This window comes from Hylaeus anthracinus, unplaced genomic scaffold (genome assembly GCF_026225885.1).
Source record: "Hylaeus anthracinus isolate JK02 unplaced genomic scaffold, UHH_iyHylAnth1.0_haploid 11985, whole genome shotgun sequence".
Classification (NCBI taxonomy): domain Eukaryota; kingdom Metazoa; phylum Arthropoda; class Insecta; order Hymenoptera; family Colletidae; genus Hylaeus; species Hylaeus anthracinus.
In genome coordinates, this window is record NW_026534333.1 from 267995 (window position 1) to 290331 (window position 22337).

The 22337-nt window shown below is 44.2% G+C and overlaps 1 protein-coding gene across 12 annotated transcripts in view; it reads right to left on the minus strand.

Moving 5' to 3' along the window:
* Window positions 1–1845: 1845 nt before the first annotated feature.
* Window positions 1846–22337, minus strand: part of LOC128886541 (histone deacetylase 4) — a 40108-nt gene continuing 19616 nt past the window's right edge. For 3 of the 12 annotated variants that reach the window (XM_054141492.1, XM_054141491.1, XM_054141501.1), the window contains 16 exons: window positions 15315–15374; window positions 14211–14371; window positions 11652–11756; window positions 10674–10799; window positions 10360–10442; window positions 9905–10014; window positions 8647–8784; window positions 7795–7895; window positions 7494–7634; window positions 7012–7351; window positions 6162–6629; window positions 5779–6057; window positions 5206–5552; window positions 4219–4773; window positions 3984–4123; window positions 1846–3903 (listed from right to left, as the gene is read on the minus strand). In XM_054141492.1, the coding sequence (XP_053997467.1) occupies window positions 3840–3903; window positions 3984–4123; window positions 4219–4773; window positions 5206–5552; window positions 5779–6057; window positions 6162–6629; window positions 7012–7351; window positions 7494–7634; window positions 7795–7895; window positions 8647–8784; window positions 9905–10014; window positions 10360–10442; window positions 10674–10799; window positions 11652–11756; window positions 14211–14371; window positions 15315–15374 (3218 nt within the window). In that variant the 3' untranslated portion in view covers window positions 1846–3839. Of the gene's footprint in view, window positions 3904–3983; window positions 4124–4218; window positions 4774–5205; window positions 5553–5778; window positions 6058–6161; window positions 6630–7011; window positions 7352–7493; window positions 7635–7794; window positions 7896–8646; window positions 8785–9904; window positions 10015–10359; window positions 10443–10673; window positions 10800–11651; window positions 11757–14210; window positions 14372–15314; window positions 15375–19279; window positions 19603–22337 lie in introns of all 12 variants that reach the window. The other 9 variants (XM_054141497.1, XM_054141496.1, XM_054141493.1 and 6 more) reach the window with 7 other exon arrangements.

Here is a 22337-nt window from a genome sequence, read left to right on the forward strand (position 1 = left end):
AGAATTCAGAAATGTACCAAAAATTAGCCCCTTGAATTAGGCAACCTATACTGACAGACTGTCGGACCGGTTGCCTGTCCGTAGGCGACACTTCCTAGCGCCGTCTAACATCTTCCAACATTTTCTGATACCTGTACATGGGTACCAAGTTTTGACATGTAACTTCGGGTAACGCATGCATAACACAATGACTATACCTTTTATTTAAAATTACTTTACGAGGTACATTTATATACATAAAAAATGTATTACTAATACACTTAAGCTTACACAATATGGACATACTCGTGCAATAACGTAATCGTAACATTTTCTTTTCTCCATCTTCATCTTCGACGTTAGATTCTCGTTTTCATATCTATTATTATTATTATTATTATTATTATTATTATTATTATTATTATTATTATTAATATTATTCTGCTTTCGATGCGAGTCAACAATTTCTTTTTTTTTTTTTACATCTAACTTGTATCGATTTTCTACGAACGATACCGGAATGTTTCAAGTTTCTTTGTCCGAAACACATAAAACTCTCTCATAATTGTTAACAATTTTTAAACGATCATCGCACGAGAACGTAACCAAGGAGGACGAATAGTTCGGTCGAATCGAGTCGAAAGAATGTAATCAGGCTAAGTGAGACTGAGTAGAGGGGTAAGGTTAACGTGAGCAAATTGAGAAATTGTAAACGGACGATTATTCGCGAACGAAGTGAAAGTAGAGATAAACCGTATCGATGGCGACACTAAGAAGCAAAATAGAATTGTGTACGGTAGTGCCCGAATAAATGAACAAACATCGAGGCCGAAGATTCTCAATTAGCCGTAACTGTTGGCGAATTCACCCGAAGTATCAAACTTTCTCATCTCCAGCTACATGTAAACAAGCCAGGACTGAGCGCGACAGGTTTCGTGGCCGGTACTACATGCGTTCTCGGTGGCCCAAGCTTAACTTCTCGAGGGATGAATTATTTTATTAGATATAAACAAAACTTCAATATTTAGATGTTGACATAACTGTTATGTCATTGGAAAATTTATTTGTAAATATTTCCATGCGATATTACATATAAAGGAAGTCGGGAACTAAACGTACACGTACGTATCAATATCCCTCGAGAGGTTAAATCACGGATATTTAACTGTCGTAGGTAGAAGAGTAGACGACGAATCGTAGGATTGTTCGTGTGAATTCGTGCTCGCGACACGAAACGACCAAAGAATTAAGATAGTTGAGGCTTCACGTCCCGATTACTTCATGGTTGATATTAACAGAAGCTTCTGGGTGTGAGCTGTGCCCTTTGGTTACGATACTCCAACGTTTCTTCTTCAAGGATCAAACGACACGAGAATATCGATATATAATATATTTCATTCGATACATCAAACGCCATGTGCATTCTGCTTCAATTGAAAGTAATCGAAGATAGCACTTTTTCCAAAGGACGATACTCGCAACCGGAAGCCTTGGTTGGCATCAACCATGACCAAAGAATTGTTTCGTACTTGATATTTTCATAATTTTTGGTAAAAAAATACGGGACGAACACTTGAGATTCTTGCGAATACACGCAACATACGATCCATACATATATGTATATATACCTTGTACTCGATGCCCGTATATACGCACACGTCCGACGTATATTCGTATACGTACGTTTGTTTACAAGCACGCACGAAACCGCGGAAATCTTTTGTCAATCGATCGATTCGTTCACGTGACTCCGTGTTCTCGTAAAATGCACGACACAAAAATAAATGCTCGTATTTCAATTGTATTTCTCTCTCTATTTTTCTGCGTCATACTCGCACACGCGTACACCACACACACACACGCACGCACGCACGCACGCACGTACGTACACACACACACACAACCAAACAAACAAACACACACACACGACGAACGCTCTTGCTTGCACTTACACCTTTATTTAACAGTAGCTCGTTAAATTTCATTTTTTTTTTTACAAAATATCACAAAAATCACACCAGCCTTTGTTCGCGGTAAAACAACCAAACGTCGCTACGCCACCCGAAGTAAAAATTAATCGCTACATTCTCGCGACACGAGACACGAGACACGCGAAACGCGAAACGCGAAACACTTGGTTCATTGCTTCTCGTCAGGTGTATCGTTTCTTCTGCGAATTCTTATCGCGCTCTGGTAGGATCGCTTCGATTAATTCGTTGCAGAGATGCCCAAAATTTAAAGGTGGCATTCGTAAAATGTTTCATTCTAAAATGAAGTTTGCGCGTTGAATTCAAAAACCTTTAATTTTTATTTAACGATGGACATCGTTTCTCGTTCGATAAAAATTGGGAAAAACAAACTTAACTTATTCGTTAAACATCGTCTTAAATCGTTGAAATAAAATAAATAAATATAACGGATAAACAAATTTCTATCTAAATCTTTTTACTCATCTCTGTTTCGTAGTTCCGTCGATATGCAAATTTTCATTGAAATACGAAAAAAATTGAAGCGTCCCAACGTACGATTGCGTCCAGTGTAACGTAAAATACGTAAAAAAAAAAGTCTAACGCTACGTTGGTCTTAAATAAAATTTCCTCGACGATTTTTATCATTCGGACGCGCAATTTCTATCGATGCGTTCAGAGTCTTACGAGTAAGATACTCTTCGTTACTTTTTTCCGATTTGCATAATAAATATGTTAGAATAAACTAAACAAGTGCGTGGAGCGCGAACTCTTTACTTTCGAGTCACAGGGCGCGTAAGATCGTTTCGAACGTCTAGTGTTTCGGGACGACCGACGGTTCGCAAACAGGTACAATTTTCTTATAGCGCGTTTCTTCGAAATTTCTCTCCGATAATATCCGTTTGCGCGATTGGGACGAAAAGGTGGACAACACGGAACAACGTTTACCGTGCAATACTTGGAAACTTGTAGCAACTAATAGTACGTTCCATTGAACGAACTGGGTCCGAATAAAACCAGAGCTAGACGTTATTCGAATAAATTGAGATTAGGCTTTGGTTAGTTTTCATTGAAATTCCTAGTACGATGTATACGTTCGTTCGCAAGTGTATGAAAAAGAAAACTGTAAAATGTGTACGTAAAAAATGTTCCATGAGTGAAAGAGATCGGGGAATGCTGGTCCAATGGGACGTACTATAGAAAATAGAAAGTACTCGAAAACATAAGGTTTGTTCGTACAAACGAGAGAAATACTTGAAAGGAGTTTTCGCGCGCGCAAACTGATCGATTTTACAGACGAGTCTGAGCACCTTTGCTCCGGAAACTCTACCCAATCGTAGCCGATGCGATGGACAAACACGCAAAGGCTCTCAATGGATGGTAAAAACGATACATAAAACGCCCGCTTTAATTGGATATGATTTCGAGGGTTAACGATAGTAATCGATTTAAACGAAACGTTGCTTTTCTTTCTCTAACGGCATTACTCGACTTCGATTAGATGACATTCTCTCGATAGCATTTGGTGTACGGGGTGTATCTGCTAGACCTGTCTCCAAGACCGTAGAAAAAACTGTATCGGTAGCTCTGCAAGGTTCGGATCCCCTCGCGTTTAGTCGGCTGAATAACAGCGAGCATTCGCAGCGACAGGATCGCGTGTCGGCGCAACGTCGCGATTCAACGCTCGATGGCGCTAAAATAGAGGCGCGCAAAAGCTTGGGTAACGACGCCGACGATGCAACGTCGGACAGCGCAAACTGCACCTGTTTCGTGGCACAGTGGCTCTGTAGCTCGCCAGTCGCTCCCTACGACGCGTCGCGAACACGACGATGGTCGTTTCGCGACAATTTCCAAAGACGATCGCACGTACCGCTAACGCAGCCGACTACGATTTCATTTGGCGTCGTCTTGTTCCATGGGCTCCTCGGAAACTTCACGGGAATGTTCTGGGGTAGTCCTGAAACGTTAGCGAAAGAATAAAGTAAGTAAAGAGCGAAAAGAGCCAAACGAAAAGAGAAAGACAGAACGGTGACTTACGTTAAGTTGGTAGGCTGCTGCATCGAAAGAGAGGCCATCGCGGAGACCGTCTCCGATTCGTCGCGCTCTTTCTGACCAGCTTCGATCGCGGTCATGGGTACAGTGTGAGCGTTCAGCTTGACGCAAGGCCAGTGCGACATCTGCGTTCAGACAAATGCAATCGATACGTTAGAAAATGCAATCGAGAATGTAATCTCGTCTTCTCGTAGCCGTACTTTGGCGCGAGAGCTCGTACCTGAACGGCGATAGTCTTTTGCAGCGTGTCGATCGCGTTCTGACAAGGTGGCCTGGTCAGTTCCTCTTCTCTCAATTGGGAAGGTTCGTCGCCCAACAGAGCCCTAACGCACTCTTGCGCGGAATCGCAGATGGCGGCCAAGTCGTAGCCGCCTTCAAGGGCAAGGACAACCTTGCCGTCTGCCAGTCCTAGCAGTTGTTGCGTCAGCTTTCCAAAACAGGCTGGGCTGACTTTGTAACCTCCGAGAGGCGGAGGATGACCAACGGCGGCATCGAATCCAGCCGAGACTAGGACGATGCTCGGATCGAATGCCTTCGCGATTGGCATCACTATCGTTCGAAACGCAGCTATGTACTCCGCATCTCCCATCGGCGGATTCAGGCCTCCCGACCAAGCTACGTTCACGTTGTAGCCGAGGCCCTCGCCTGCCCCGCACTCGGTCGGGCCACCGGTTCCTGGAAAGAAGTTACCTTCGTCGTGCCTGTGTATCGACAGGTATAGCACACGCGGATCGTCGTAAAACATCTGTTGCGTTCCGTTCCCATGGTGGACATCCTACGAACAGAAAAGAAACGACGCCCGCATTCTTCTACGGTTCTCTGTGTATGACTGGAGCATGACAAGGTGATACTCGAGGAGCAGACCCGTGGACGGTGACTCTTATCGCGAGATACTACGATCTGTCCAGAGATCTACTAGTCCCCTTTGGACTAGTAATCTTCCGATACGTTACGCGCATTGAATATAGTGACTTTCGTAAGCTCAACCTCCTTGGACCAATCTAACGTGGCAATGTACCTCTACTATCCGCTAGAGTATTTTGCTATCGAGAGGTATACCGACAACGATTTCCCTTCGATACGCGCGATGCTCGACCATCCTCGACATTCAGACACGCCACAAGCCCTGTTCGGTTCTCGAGGGAGGTTCCCGTTCGTTTCGACGCGCGCAAGGAGGACATGGAAGGAGAGGCGAAAGGATTCTTACCCAATCCAAGATCAAGATTTTCCGAACATCGAGCTTTTGCTGGAGCAATCGCGCAGCGATCGCGATCGAGTTGAAGAAGCAGAAACCCATGGCTTGATTGGTTTCGGCGTGATGGCCCGGAGGTCGTACGACGGCGAAGCCGTTCTTAATGTCGCCCATAGCGGTTTTTAGGGCCAGATCGACGACGCAGCCTACTGCCATTCTGGCGGCCGGCGCGGTATTCAGTTCGTTCCACGTAGTGTCGGAATCGACGCCCACTCCGCCGCAAGGCAGTCGAACGAAACTCTTGATCGGTAGTTGAGAGAGCTTCGATACGTCCAACTTTTGACGGTTCATCGGATTCGTCCCTGCGCGAAGCACACTTTACTCTCTGCCCCTGTCGTTAACGGGGGAATCGAATCGCCGAATGTGACTGGGAGAGAAGAGACTGGTGGAAGAGGAACCAGGAGACGGTGTACTTGGTTTGGTTGGACGTAGGTACGAAGAACGTCAAGTAGGAGGAATAGGATCGGAGCTACGAGGGAAGAACGGGAAACGGGAAAAACTGGCGACACGGTTCGTGGAAGGACTCACCGAAGAGTAGAGCGTGCGCCTCGCTGTGACACGTCTGAATCTCTTCGAGGGTAGCTTTACGCGATCGTATCCGATCGCATCTCTGTAGCAAACCCGTTTCTGACAGTCGGGCCCAGACGCTCTGCAACCTTCCGCCGTGCTCGGGATGACCACGTACCGTCTCCCCACAGACGCACGCGTGTTTCAGCATCAACGGATCGTAGGCCAAGCCAGTGGTGGGTCGGTGGGTGGATGCTCGAGCGAATAAATCAGCGGCGGCGGATCCGGAGCCCTGGGGTCCTGCGCGACGAGTGAAAGGTTACCAAGAGTACGAGTAGAAAAGCAAGTTTTGCGTAACAGTTCCAACATCTAAAAGTCTCCAACTCTCAAAGCATCACGCTCACCTAAATGCACCAACGGACTAGAGAGCGCCCTGGATAGCGGCCTGGCGCACTGCTGGCCTCCTCTACTCCCGCTGCCGCCACTGCCCCCGCTGTAGGCCGTCGACTCATTCGAGGCTTGCAGCGTATGCCTCATCATCAAATCTCTTTGCTGTTGCAGGAATTGCTCGCGATCGCGCTGTTGCTTGGAAATTTCGCTCTCCTCCGACAGATCTTTCTTTCCTCCCGTCAGATCTATCACTTCGGACTCTTCGGACTCGGGCGCCTCGTCCAACTGATTCGCCTGGCCTCGGGACCCGACCCGCGTCAACACGGTCTGACGAATCTGTTGTTTCAGGTAATTGTGCGCCTGCTGTTGGTCGTGCAGCTGCTTCTCGGCCAGGTACTCTTCGTAGTGCGTCTGCGGAGCCATCATGCTCCCGCCTTGCAGCATCGGGTGTCCCAATGGTAACGGAGCGGACTGGGTTCTGCCTACAGGAACGAGCAACGATCATTGTTACGTGGTTCTTGTCGACGAACGGTTCACTGCGCGCGTGCTTGCCAGGAGGCGACGCGCACCTGAAACGATCCCTTCGGACAATCGGGCGCCTTTAAATGCCTAGTATTGTACAAGTTACAGTTATGCTATAAAACTAACGCAATATACAGGCTTTCAAAGGTACCCGAATCAAATTTATAAAACGTCGAGCCGTTTATGTACTACGTTGATCCTATCGAGAATTATGTACGATAACGCGACTCACTTGAAAAGCTACCGATTTTTACCCAGGGGGATCGTAAGATCGCGCAACGCCCGGCGACACGCTGCACGCGCTCTAAAAAATCGGCTGCCAGCAAGAAAGAGAGAACATACTACCTAAAGGCCGGTGACCAGCCTTTTGCAGCCTCGCGTGCGCTACTTGCGTGTCCGTGATGGGCGACGCAGACGCTGACGCCGAGCCTGACGCAGACGCTGCTGCAGCGCTATAATAAACCGCGGCTGCGTGTTGTCTGTTCGTTACCGACTGATGTTCCAAATTCTGCATCTGCTTGTGAACGTAGTTGGAGGATGGCGGATCCCTTTCGATCACCGTTAGCGAGGGGTAGAAGGGCAGGGTGCCAGGTAACATCTGATCGGTGAGCGGCATTCCAAGCCGCGCCGTGAACGCTGCTCGTACCTCCGCTTCTGAGACGGTCGCTAACTTGGTGCCAGTCTGTACACGAACAAACCACCATCAACTCAAATTATTATATAACGTATATCGTCGCGTCGTCGACTAATATAATACTCGGTGTTCTCTAGAAACTGTTGGTGTTGCAAGCGTTGCGACTGAAAAGTAACCGCTGGAAGCTCACCGTGCTGGTTCCGGACGGAACGTGAGGTCTACCCAGCGAGATGTTCGGCATGGACGGTGAGCTGAACAACGAAAGATCCGAAAGGCTACCCTGTTGGCTGCCGCTGGTCAGAGGGCCACCGTACGCCGTGTTCTCGGTCTCCTGCAAACGAAAAACAGTCTCGTAACCTATTTCTACTTTTACGCAGAAACAACCGTTTCTTATATGACGTTAATACGTAGTTACATCGACAGATTATTCTTGTAAAAATGAAAAATGACGGATTCGAATTGCTCGTGGACGGTATATGTATAGTACTTACTTCTTGAATGGCCGCCGCGTTGCTACCCGCCGTGGGACTCGCTTGAGAATTATTGACGGTCGGCGGCGAATTAGGCCCAGATTCCGGATTACTGCTAGAATCTGGAAAAGGATCGATCAGCGAGCGACGGTGAGCGTCGCGCAATTGTGCCTGTAAATGTGTCGCGCGTGATCGAGATCGGAATTCGAGAGTGCGGATTCGCCATTGTTTTATATCTCCACAATTCACGAATTCCGTCCCGGGAGGACGATGCGTCGTGTGCGTGTGCGTCGTTTCGCTAACGTTTCTCTTCCCCCCAGTTTCGAATCGGTCCGCAAAACAAAAATAGGTCAAGTATTACCAGCCCCACCGGCTAAACTTGTTTTTCCCTCTTAAAAAAACGATTGACTCCAAGTGTGGTAAGATTCCCCGTTTTCTATGTTCGACAAACGATGGCTATTGTCGTTTAACGTTTTTCAGCGTTTCAAAGATGTCTGCTTCGAAAATATAAAATCCTCGAACAAGCACCGCTCCGTTAATTGATGATTTCTTTATAAAGCGTAAAAATGTTTCGCGGTAAGTCAAGTAACCGTATAAATAAAGTTGTCAACATTTCTCTCGGCTCTGAACACGTTACGGAGGAACGCGACGGCACTCGACGATACTTTCCTCGTTTCGAGTATGTTAATCGATAACGTTTTTTGTTTGTCGTCATGCTGTTACTGGACACTGGCAAAAAAGGCAACAAAATCAACGATCGATTAATCGAAAACACGGGTGCAAAGAACCGTTTCTGCTAATGCTCACGCAAGGAAGTATCGGTATAATCGACAATCGAAACGAATCTCGATTAAGTTCGATCGAAGGACGTACTTGCTAGCAGTGACTTCCGCTTGAGGTGCGACAGCAGCCGTTCCTTCCGTCTTGCCATCAGGGGTGAGTTTCTCGAGGCGGCCATGTTCCTCTCCACGCGTTGCTTTAGTCGCACCTTCAGCAGGTTCGGCTCCGAGGCTGGCCAATTTTAGCCAGGGTTAGTTGTTGGTGTCGTCGTCGTAACGGGCCGGATATTAAAACGGTGGATAGCGAACGTGGAAAATGAAGGAAGAAGCGAGACTCCGGAGCAGCGTTAGGCACTTGGGGGGGCCTCGGACGATATACATATATCAACGTTCCCAGGTCCCCCATTTTCAGACAGTATCATTCCCATTGAACGAATCATCGATTTGGTCTAGCTTGTGCTTTATTTAATCGACAGTGATCGCAAACGACTATGCGTTCCTTCATCAAAATCGATACGCCAGAAAATTTAACTAACCTTTGTCGCATTTCATTTTGATAACTGTATTTTCAATGGTATCGCTTATTCGATTATCGCGTAGTCGATGAATTGCCTAATTCTGACCCAGAAGAACGTCCAGGCATCGGGAGAACGGAAGGGAGACGAGTTGGCCAGGAACAGGTCGAAAAGATGTTAAAGACCAGACGGAGAAACACCGAGGAAATGTGCGAGCGTGATGGCAATTATTTTCGTCTTTTAAATAATCAAAACTCATTCGTTGCGCCAGGAAAGACAATCGATCGACGTTAACGTAAATTACATGTAGAAAACGACATAAAACCCGTTTGCAACGATAACCTTGCTAAAAGGAAATCACATTTAAAACTTTAACCAACGCAATTAAAATGTCTATCTTGTAAATATTTATCGCTGTTGCGAGCGAACAATGAAAGAGATTGCTTATCGAATATTTTCGAGTTGGCAATAAAATCAGTCGATAACTTTCGACGGGCTGAGAATGAAGTCCGACCGATCGTGGCGCCAAACGATTCGCAACACTAACAAACACCTGCACGCTCGCTTTAAAGGAGCTATCGCGAGATAAATGTTGGCTTGGCTGACCGTACGCCTCGGTAAAATTCTCATTGGACAGGGGACGTGGCATATTCGACAGGCAAGATCGTTGGATCGCAAAAAACCATGCTTTAGTAGGCATTCTACCGTACATAGGCACACATAGAGTAAGAGAGAAAAGAGAGAGAGACTACCTTTCACCAAGTATGCGTTTCACTCGACACCACGGGATAATATTTCGTACGACACGAATGCGTGCGTGCACCCGAGTATATCTACCTGTTTTTCGAAGAGGGAAATCATCGGCAAACTTTTCCTGAAGCATCTGCGGCATCCTGTATGGATGCGAGGCGTTCGCGGTGCCCGCCGAATCCGATTGCGGTTGCAACCTGATCAACAACAAAATTCCACGTTTCTCGTTTAGTCCGTACTCGTACCAGTCTCGGTCGATCGAGCGTTCGAGTATGTCCCATGACCGTGATCGATGACCGTTGTTGGCCCGACGAACACTTACGATAAACAAAACAGAGACGCAACGCGACATTTATTCGAATCTTTCCGACTTGTTTCTAGTTTCCCTTCTAGATCATTTTATATACGTATACGTCGCCCTCTGTCATTTCAACCCGGTCACGTGGCAACGTTTACAGTAATCCTTCTTAGAGGATTACAAACGGAGTACGGTCATAGTCAGAAACTCGATCGCAAGATTGATGAATTTCATAGAATCTCACCAGCTCCTGTATCCGGCTGTACCAGGTACGGCCCCATTAGCCGCGGCCGCGGCCTCCCTTTGCTTCTTGTTGACGAGGAAGCTCTGAAACCGTGTAAGGTAATTCTCTCAGCTAGTAATCGCGCGCAACATCCCCCTTTCTCTGTCTAGCCTAATTCACGTCTTCCGTCGATCCCAATTACCGCCCTGTGCATTTTCGACAGTTAACGTATCGTACGTATCTATTCCCATGTTATCCCCTCGGACGATAACCGGGCCCGTCCGCGCGAGTATGGTCGAGCCGAAACGATCGACCCCCGCGCGACATCTAGCTACCTGAAGACGTTGCTTGACTTCCGTCGATGCGATGGCACTGTGATCGTGTTTGTCCTTTTTCCTCAAAGCTTCGAGCCTCTCCTTTTCTCTCCTCTGTTCCTCCAGTTGCTTTTGCTGCTCCCATAGCTACGACAGAAAACAGGATCGATCATTTTATTTACAACAATTTACTTCTTAATCATTTTATATAGTATTTTTTCCATTGGGCGATTTTAAGACCGATAGGTGCAGCGTACAAATGAAAGTAATCAATTTCAGTTCGTTTCCCTTTACTTCAAATACGATATTATCATGTACTTCGTCCAGGGGCACACGAACCTTTTGCCCCTCGCGTTGTCACAGACCTGGGAGATGTTCTCGTTGGCGCGGTCGCATCGCGGGTCGTGCACCGATCGCGTTAACGAGTGAAAGGAATATTCCGTTGGACTTTCGACCGAAAACGGTTCATAAACACGATCGTGTCCGTGGTCGTCCAGTGTTCGAGGATGTACTTGTCACAACTTGTCAGGTTATAATCGTGATTGACGAACAAGGAATGTCAAGACAAGTCGAGATTAAACTTTGATGCACAAGTACGCTATCGGCTGGAACACCGTTCTTCCCCTAACTTCTTTACCCGCGGAACGCTAATTCTTTTTCGTCATTGATTACATTATATTGGATTTGGAATTTTGGATTTTTAAAAGGTGACCTCGCATCGAACCAACCACTAAGCACTAATTTCGAAAAAGTTGATTGGAAGAAATATGTTAATGTACACGTTCGAAGCAGTTAATTACGTTATGGAAAGTTTGAGGGAAAGGGTGAGAGTTGGCTTCGACTAACCAGAAGCTCGATCATTTTCCAAGGAAAGAAACGAGAGAAACGTGTGGGCAAACTTTAGATCAATCGAAACTCAGAGTTTTGGCCAACTATGGAAGGGAGGGGTATGATGGTCGACGACGACGCGCGAACCAACGCAACGAGACGGCAGCTTACCTTCAGCTGATGCATCTGTTGTTCGTGCAGTTCCGCCAATTGTCGCTCCTGCGCCTGGAACTGTTGCCGTAGAATCTGCTGTTGAAGTTGATGATGCTGTTGCAACTGGAAACACATCCAGTGATGTCTCGAGGTTAACGTTCGAAGGAATTGATCGTAGCGTGCCTCGCGGTGCACGGACACGAGCACAACTCGCACACGTCAACGTGCCCGAGATGAGCATAACTTTTTCTTTGCGAATAGAACGAAAACATTCTGCGCAACAATTTATTCGCAACGCTCGTTTTACGTGGAATATAATGTGATTGTATTGTATAAAATAATATATCGAACAAACGACTCAACCAGCGTTTTACTCATCTCTGGCACATCACTGCTGATAATGTTAAACGTAATAATAACACGATAGTGATAGTGATAGTGATAGTGATATACGCATATAATGTTCAATATTACAATCAAATTTATTTATTGTGCTTTCAACTTGTGGTTTCGAGTAACCAATCGCAGCGGGTTAGAACCGATTCGAGCACAACTCGCACGCGTGGACGCGCGCGCATCGCTGCGTAATCGTTTCCGCGATCGAGCGATTCCGTGCAGGGCCAGCGCTACAACTTTTACCGCCCCGTTCCACCTTTCAATCTTGACACCCCTTCCTAATTCGCCACTACTGATTCAACAGGAATCGAATCCTCGATTCTCGACTTTCAAATGATGTCCGATCTACGTAAAAAAACGTAAAAAAAAAAAAAAAATATCCTGTACTTTCAAAAAAAAAAAAAAAAAAAATATGTACTTTTGTATTACTCGAGGTAAGTTACGAGAGTAGCAAATCTGACAGATTCCTTCTACGCGTGTATGTTCTGCGCGATGAGAATTTTGCCCATCTCTGGTGCGAGAATCAACGGATTCGCTTAAAAATAACACGCGAACGGCGTCCGAAGCTACTGAGCGCGAACGAGCGTGAAGGAGGGCGACGCGTTAAGCAGCGACGCTATTTATAGATGAAATACATATCCCGTAGTCGGAGAGCGAATCGTTCGTTCGTGAAACGAGCAGCAGACGGGGAAACGGCTAGGTACACCGAAGAGAATGCCCGTGGATGGAATTCAAATTTAGCTGTCAGAATATTCAAACACGTGACCATCACGTGGTATCCAATCGAGTATCTATCTACGGGTCCAGGCCGTATATCTATTTGCGTACGTACGCATTTCCTACTTTCTACCCACGTGTACGCCAACTGGAAACAATGCACCGATTTCATCCGATATTATATCGCGATATTATATCGCTATAGACGAGATCTATTAACTCGCAACGAGATACAGCCAGGCGTCACGCTCGCTTAACGGTTTACCGACTGCTAACGGTTCAACGTATAATTAAATTTCATAATATCTTTTATTTTCGTTACGTTAGTATCGGGTATATAATATTTATTTTATCTATTAGAATCGATTTCAGACCGCATTCAACTTTCTCTTACAATTAGCAAATTATACAAAGAATTTTTTCCTTCCAAACGAACAATTCGATCAAGTTTACCATCGTTCGTTACTTGCAACGGAAGCAAGAGAAAAAGTTGCGAATATTATGTCACGAGTACAGAACAACGTTGATAAAACTATACACTTTTAAATTAGACTGTTTTAAAAGAGCTGAATTTTATCCAAGTTACCGGCAATTCATTTCTATCTATCTTCGATTATAGTATTTCGGATTTAATTTTTACAAACGACTACTTAACACGCTATCGTAAATGTTTACACAGAGAGCAGGTGGAGTTCGTTGATAAACTTGTTATAAACTTTTACTAAATGTAAGAAACATAACGCTACTTTACGCGATCTTATCGCCGTGAACTTATCTGTCAAACGATACTTGTACTACCGAAGATAAACCTCTGACAAAACTCTACGGATAAGTATGAAAAGGTGTATAAATAAAAAAAATTATTTTGTAAAAAATGCTGTAACAATATTTTAAAATAATTGAATAATTTTTCCTGGTTATTTCAGAAATTTATAAACGTATAACACGTTGCTCTTTACTTTTAACGAAATCTCAACTAATTTCACAAATATGTTTTTGGATAAAATTCACATCGATCCTACCAACTAATTACGTTCCGATTTAATCAAACAAACCAATGTCCGAATGTGATCGTGTACGAATTCATTTTCACTAAGAAATCCATCGATAATACTATCATTAACACTTGCCGAAACGAACACAAATATTTAATTTTCATTGAGCGAATGACTCACGACAACGCCAATTATTAGTTTGAAATCGAGATAAAAAGATCGCTACTCACCTCTGATATTTAATCATAGATTAATTATTAAATAAGTTCCAACGGCAGTAAGATAAATGAAATAAAAATGTTCGTTATCCCTCTTTTCCTCAACTTTGAAAATATCCTATCGATGTTATTAAGTTTGATTTTATGTAATATTGGTTACATGTTCGAGCGTAATTTGTATCGGATCGATCGTCAAATACCGAACGGGCTGTAATACTCTGTCGGTACAATGAATGTTACGAATACATTACCTCGAGTATCTTTTGCTGCAGCGCGTGACCGTGAAGGGCGGTTGGATCGCCAGAGGCAGCGTGATACGCGCTGGATGTCAAGGTGGCCGCTGCAGCGCCAACTCCGCCGACCAACTCCCTCGGCCTAGACATGGGTGAGCCTGGCGTGTCCCTGGCCATTTCTGCGCAGACCAATCGCTCGCGTTCAAAACACAACAGAAACCAACCGAAACTAACAGGCTGACAATTGTTATCCTCTTTCTACACGGTGAATATGTTCCAGAACAAAAATCGAGTAAAAAGAAACAAACTTTACTTCGCAATTCTTATCCATAGATTAGCGGTGATATTGTGATTAGTGTCGAACAATGCTTCAAACTTTAAAGCTAATCGATATCGCACATTTACATTTATTCTCGATACACAGGCAAACAAAAGAAATGGATATTTTCGTTTAAACGTTTGTTTCATTTTTATTTAATAAATTTCCAATTTATTTCAAGCTATTTATCCTTTATTGGTTATTCGACATTTTCGTCTAGGAACACGACTCACATTCGACGCCGAACCTTTCGATCGAATCTGTTCGCGAAACGCTGTCGATCGACGCTCGCGCGATAGAGTATATCAGACACCACTGTTTCCGTGCGTCACTCCTTCGAGTCGATCCATCGAAAATCGAAACGCGTCGATCGGTCGCGTACTCGATAGCGTGACTATTTTTAGAACCGTCAGACGCGTGGCAAGTCATTTTATCTGTTCTTTGTAAACGTTCGACGCGTTCAATTAATCTCTCGATCGCCTATGTTTCGTGAACCGTTCTACCGGCTCTTGTTCTTCTCGCTGACGCCGATTCAAACCAAATATTTTCGCCACTCAAGGTCATCGACTAATAAATCACGTTTCACGCAAACGTACCAAATATATCGACTTTAAACACATTCAAATTAATGTCGTTGATTAATGATATTTTATGATAATTTAAGTTTCCACAGATTTTGGCCACTTAAATAAATAATAAAATTTAAATAACAGAATTAAAGATTTCACAGCGAACAAGTGAACGTTTCGATTACTGTCGTTAACGTAGAAAAATCGTCTTCCAACGCGTAACCTAAAAATTACCTTTTTGCGGCAGATGCGTAAACGCGGACGCGATCTCGACGCTTCTGTAGCCCACGTCTTCTGAAACAAAACGCACAATCGGTTTAGAGATCCTGAAAACTTGCAAATTAGAGAGGAAACTATTTACAGAGCAACGACTAAATAAAATTGATTATCGATACGAGTAAACGTATCGAGGAATGTCGCAACACTATAAAATAGTAAGAAAAATAAGATTGCGTAACGAGCATTGCATCCGTTCGGTGTAAACATAATTTTCTTGCTAAGTCAACTGTGACAAAAAAAAAAAAAAATTGTCGAATAGACGCATTACAACCCAGATAATTACTATCACGGTCTGAAAATAACAGTGTAAAGTTTCCTGTAACGTCTAAATATAGCCAATGCAAACTGAATGTCATAAGCATACCGTATATTAATACACATTTGCGTATGTAAAGCAAATGCATTTTTTTTCGTTCGAGTAATTCCGTGAATAGACATTCCGTACATCAACGATGTCCGAGTTAATTTTTGGTTAACGAAAACGATAAACAAAAGTGACAAAGCTGAAGAAAATAATTTTACTTTCGATTTTTTGTTGTAAAAATAATCATTCGGAACCATGTCCTATATTTGCAGTATCTGCACCTTCTATATACCAAGTATAAAGAGTTAAATTCGTAGACGCATGTTTAGGTTGGGCGATGGTCGTGTAGGTAAAACGATCGACTGTGGATCCGAGGATCGTGGGTTCGGTTCTCCCGTATTGCTATATTATTCGTACGAATGTAGGATACACCCTGCAGGGGGCTTATAAGACACGTGTAACTCTTTCTCGCGTGTTTGGCTTGTACCTTGTACCAACATTCAGCGTAATATTAATCATCTAACAAAAATAGTAGCGCGAAATAAACGAATACTATTAGAAGCAATAAGTACCATTAGCGTAAGAATGACTAATCCTAATCGCCTCGGCAAGTGAAACGTCGAACAGCGACTGGAATCAAACGGCCGCGTGTCGAATGCATAACTGAGTGGTTATAACCTCGAAAGAGACTATCGGAATGGAATGGAAAGGAATGGAATGGAATGGAATGGAATGGAATCGAATCGAATCGAACCGAGTGGAAAGGGGGCTGAAACGGGGCAAGAACGGTGCAAAGGTGAGCGAGCGAGTCGACGAGCGTCGAGTTAGCGAGGCGAGCAGAGGTCACTGCACGCTGCATTCCACCGAGTCAAGTCCAAGGTTAATCGGAGGAGGGCCGTTCTTCGACGCGCGTGCTTTGCTCCTCTCCTCTTTCCGCCGTACTTACTCCTATTACCGCACAGTCCGCCGTGAAAAAGCTCGCAATCGCGATCGCCAAACTCTTACGGGACCTATCGAACCTTGGAATCCCTTCGAATAATCAGCTCCAACGATTTCGCATCGAAAATTCATTTTATTTCTTCTAAAAAATTAATGATAATACCAAACAAGTGGACAAAGTAACATAATTTTTCTCAAAATCACTAACTACTATTGTTGTTTCGAGAGCTAATTTGAACAACTAGTGATATAAATAACTACACCTTCAGAATCTTAATTGTAGGAGCACAATTATTAAAATAAAAAGTTACAAACAATTATCGACGTTTGAGCTGGCATTGCCGAACCAGAAAAGAATTATGTAATCGATCCAAGACACGAGTGCGCTCTCAGAATTAAAATACTGTAGGTGCAACCATGTATCACCGCTAATAAAATGTTCCTTAAAAATCATTCCTTTTGATTTATTCATCGACAGAGTAACGACCTCTGATACTTGCTTTATTCTTACTAAATATTTGTATATTATTTCATCGATATTCATCGCAACTGTATCGTTTCTACTTTGCAGCCAAAGGTTCGTCGAGTACAAAGGGTGAGGAGGGTGGGGAGTAGATGGTAAGGGTTGCACGCTACGCTGTCGCCAGATAGCAGTGAAGAAGACAATTAAGGTCCACGTTGATTAAAGTAATTGCCACAAAAAGCGTTGTCCGGATGTATGCGTTTAAAACCAGCCTAGTTATCAATTACAATAAACTTTAATACCGCGACAGTGTCGGATCTCTCGGTTTTCTCTACCCTAAGACCGCCATTTTTCTGTCTATGTAAAACATGTTTCCCGATGTAAATGTTATTTCAAACGCTCTTAACCGAAACGTCGTTTCTGCGAATCGCCGTGCTGCACTAGCGCCAATTTATTTGTAACCTTCCCCGACAGATGTCACGAACCGTCAGGAACATCTATCGAACGGTTATCGATCGTTGATACTTCTCATTTGCTATTTACAAAAATTAATTATCCCGTATCAAATGTAATCTTAAGAGTTAATTCTTCGGGAAGCATAACGCGAGCAGAAAGATGAAGAAGCACTGCTGCGTTAGATCGTTGTTCGAATGGAAAGCGAGTCGGGTCTGGAGAGTGGCAAGCTGATGAGAATCCCGCACGCTTTGCCACTCGCCGCAGTAAGTACGTTGTTATTATTAGCGAACGAATGTCGGTGTGTAGGTCAAACGATTATCGCGAATGAGAGCCATCCGTCAGAGTCAACGTATCGATCGCGTTAGTCTAACACTCTCGAATAGCTATCGATAGCTGGAGAACGCAAATTTTTCATTTTCGTTTGGTCAACGAACCATGCTACGTAACAACATGAATCAATATGGCGACGAAATAGTGAAAGCGCGCTATTATTTGAAACGCGTGAAGCGACAATCATCTAATAGAAAGTTTACGAGAAATAAATAATGGTATCTTTACGAGATATATCGTTAGAGAACGGCTTATTCGATGGTCTTTCTAAAGAACACGATGGTATAAGATGTTGATCGTAATCAAAGTGTCGATTATTACGAAGAATACTATACTGGCTCGGGTATCAACGACACCTGCACGTATCAGTGTGTGTGTGTGTGGGGGGCGGGGGGGCCGCAAGAGAGATCGAGGCACGTGCACAGCTGGATCGTCATATTCGTATTAATATACAATTCGTGATGTACACTGTGTATACAAGTGATGTCTAATCGAGAATTACATTCAACACGACTAGCGAGTCCTGACATCGAGGAACCGGAAAATGACAAACGAGAGGGCAGAAGCGAAGCGAAACGGACGAAAGCCGACCTCGATTCCTAGGACGAATCTCAACGATTGACGAGAGGCCGCGTTGATGCACCAATGGAGAGGGGGACATTGTGGTGGATGTCGGATGCGAGACGAAAGGAGTCGGGAGTTTCGGCGAAGAGAGTCCAGGAACTTTTTACTCGTGTTTCTGGCCGGTGGCCGACTAGCTAACATTAGACGAACGCTCCCTATATATAGGATGACATTTATATACGCGGCTGCTAAACGCGGCGAGCATACACGCGCTCGTCTCGAACGCTCCCGTCTCGAACTCTGCCATTTCTCTCTTTTCCCGTCGCGGTACGCGGTAATTTTCTTCCCAGAATGTCGGAGCTCCCGGGATACAGAGTCGGGCAGCCATTGCTTCTACAGTAATCACTTACGATCGACAGATTTACCTATAAAACCCACCAATTCGTTTTATTTCTCCTCTATTATTTTTAATTAAATTAGTAATTGGTTTGGTTTTAAAAAACAAAGCGAAAATTATCGCGCGCGTTCCCAGCTAAGAAACATGGCGCCCGCGTGGTGTGCGAGCTGGATGCGCGGTGAATTACCGACGATCGAACGCTACGAGCGCTGTCAATATTATTACGCGCGATTATCGTCGTACGTAACCTTGGCGCAACGTAAACGTATCATTATTATTATCGTCGTAAAACTAATTTCTAATTTATCTTTCCATTAGGGTATTTTACTTGAAAAGCTTTTGTCTTACGATCAACTAACGTTACTAACGTGGTTATTAATTATTTATCGATCGTTAATCGTAATTACAGTAGTAATTGTGGTATTATCGTAGTCATAGTTTGCCGAAAACTGACGAGATATACGTACCTAGTTGATTCGTGCGAAACATATTGCAACGGTAGCATATTCAGGAATTCCGTACGCGCCCCGCTGCAACAACACTCGAGCACGATGCACGATGCTACGGCAGAGCCACCAATCGGTCGATTCTTTCGGTTGCGAGCGCGCTCGTTCCACGTCGATATCTCGCTCTCCCGACTTGGCTGGGAGAACCGTCGCGATAGCCGAGTTTCTCGATACACGCGTCCCGCTGAGTTAACAAGTGCACACTGCGAATATCATCGACCCGACTCCTCGACGCCTTCTCGATTCTCCCGTTTGTCTCTCAAGTTTCACCACGACCTTCTCCTCTAGAAACAACGAAACGAACGATAGACAGAGATGGGCAAAATTTCATTCGAATCATGGATGACAAATGAAAACACTGTACGGCGATTTATTCTCAATGTTCGTTCCATTGAACGGTTATTGATCGAGATAGACTTCTTTACTTGTTAACAGCTCGTTTCAGAATTCGTACTGCAATATTGGTTGGACGAACAACGAACAAAGTTTATTCTTCTTTTGTTCATTGTTTGTGATTTTTACTTTTCTTTTCAAAGAATTTGCCCATCTCTGACGATAGATAGCGGATCGACAAGGAAGATGAGGACGATCACAAGAACCGAAAAATCTTTAGATTTTCGTCACCGAGCGAGAACGGTGTTGTAAGCGTTACGAATTCAAATTAATTGTTATCGAGTTGAAGTCTAGTCCGTGTGTCGGAGAAAACAATCGTTCCTATCTACGACAGGAGTAACATGGTCAGATCGCTACGATTAAAGTAACAAAACCTCCTTACGGATCAGCACCACGGCAGAGACACCATACGGAGTTTAGTAGAAACTTTCCTACTTGCTTCTATTTTCCCTTCTAAATCATTTTCTACAAGACTATGCCACATCTCAGTTGCACGCATAGTGGTAATATCTCCATTAATCCGCGCAGCCTTTCAGAAAATTTCACGTTGTTAAATAAAGTTTTGATATTTTGGTTAAAGAGTTTTGATATTTTGGTTAAAGAGACGACGATACGACATCTGTCTTTGGAATGCCATAACAATGCGACATTTAGGTACCCACGACGACAGATGTCGTGATATTCATCGTTACAGCAATAAAAGTCGTCAACTTGATGTCACGTGAACACGCAGTTTTACGGTCGAGAAGCTCGCAGCGCGAGTCAACGCGATCGCGTCAGTGTACGCGCGTGGGAGTGCGACTCGATTTCCTCGATACGACTGCAACCACGAGGGAGGAAGACCAACGACCGCGCAATGGACGCGATGTTTCCAAGGAACGTGGCGCACAGTGGCCTTATTCGACGTATTTATTCGTACACGGTGTCCCTAAAGTCACCGTCTGTTTACTAAAATAACTCATGTATTTGAAAATTTACATCATCGTTTCATCGTCTTTAAAGATTTCATAGAACCAAGGCAGAACTTATTTAGAAAATTAGCGACAGAGCAAGACTAATTGGATCACGAAACTGTTACTTCTGTAAGCGGAGACAGCGAAAAATCAAATGTCTCGCAAAGCGTCTAGATGACACGCGATCGCGTCCTATACATAAGTACAGCGATGAATGATATTCGAAGGAAATTTTTACAATTCGTCAATGTTCGTATGTTACGCTTTATCGTCTATCGCTAGATGTGGATTTTATGCATTCATGATATAAATTAATATCGATCGATTATGCATTTATCCGAGCAAATCGGTGTGCGTCTTTGAAAAAAGTCGAGCGACAGGTTGAACAATGAAACCGTCCGATCGGAGCCGGTACTTGACCGTCCGCGTTATAAATTGATCCCGTGACTCCATCTAAGTGGCGCGAATGATTCCAGTGACGTCAGCGTCGTTTCATTTTTTTTTTACTCTTCTCTTCTCTACTCTGTTGTGCCGTATTCGCGAATCGCGGTCAGTCGATTCGATCGCTTCGTGTCTACAATTTCGTCCATCGGGTTGTCGGAAATTTTCTTTGCAGAGTTCTTACAAATGTCCTCTGAATTACAATAAATCGTTTCACGAGTTGTCGTTAGTTATTTCGTCGGACTATTTCATACGATTCGTAAATTCGGCAAGATTAAAAATGAAATACTACAGGAAATGTGAGATTGTCTAATTTTCAATTGTCACGAGACGAAATGTTCACATCGGAATACGAGATATTTGGATAACGATATTCGAAAAATCGCGATCGAAACAACGACGAAAGTCATCGTCCCGACTCGAGAAAGTTGTCGCGAGCACAAAGTAGCCAGAAGAACAGCCCGTCCCAAGTTCGTTCCCCCGTTGCTCTTCTTCTGACCGTACTGTCGCGAACGCAACTCGCGCTTCTTGTTACGAAACCGGTCCTGCATCTTTCCGCCGACCCTCTGTTATTTCGTGCGAACCCGTTCCTCTGTCCTTTCGTCTCGTAACATCGCTCGTCACACATTCGAAGACACGAGGAAGCAAACTGCGCAGCACGACTCGACATTTTTAACAGGATACCATTATCAAAGAAATAATACAATGCCTTTAGATTCGATCATTTATAACAATTTAAATAGAAATATTCACCCTTTGTTTTGTTACGTTGGATAATAAGAAAACAGATTCGTTTAGTTTTCCAACTGACACGACAGCGACGGAGAATTAAACGTTGTATGGCTTTTCTTTCTAAATAAATACGTTTACCTTGGAAAGGCGAGCAAATTAATTCCTGGCCTATACACAACGGTTGAGAGCTACTGTCGCATAGTATCGAGCGTAGAAACAAACGAGCCAACACGTGCGAAATATTTTCCAATTCGACCAACAAAAGTTTCATTAAAATCGGTACGTAACTCTTGGTGGAATCCCCCTTGCGGAGGGAAAGAGATTAACGCGTGTCGTGGCTTCGAGAGCTCGCAGCAACTCATAGGAACGTGACGGACAAGGAACAACAGGTGTCCGGTGTATCGGAAATCGCTTTCAAGTTGACAAACACGGCTAGCTCGCAACGAGGCTGTTTCCCTCGGCGAGACGAGACGAGACGAGACGAGACGAGACGAGACGAG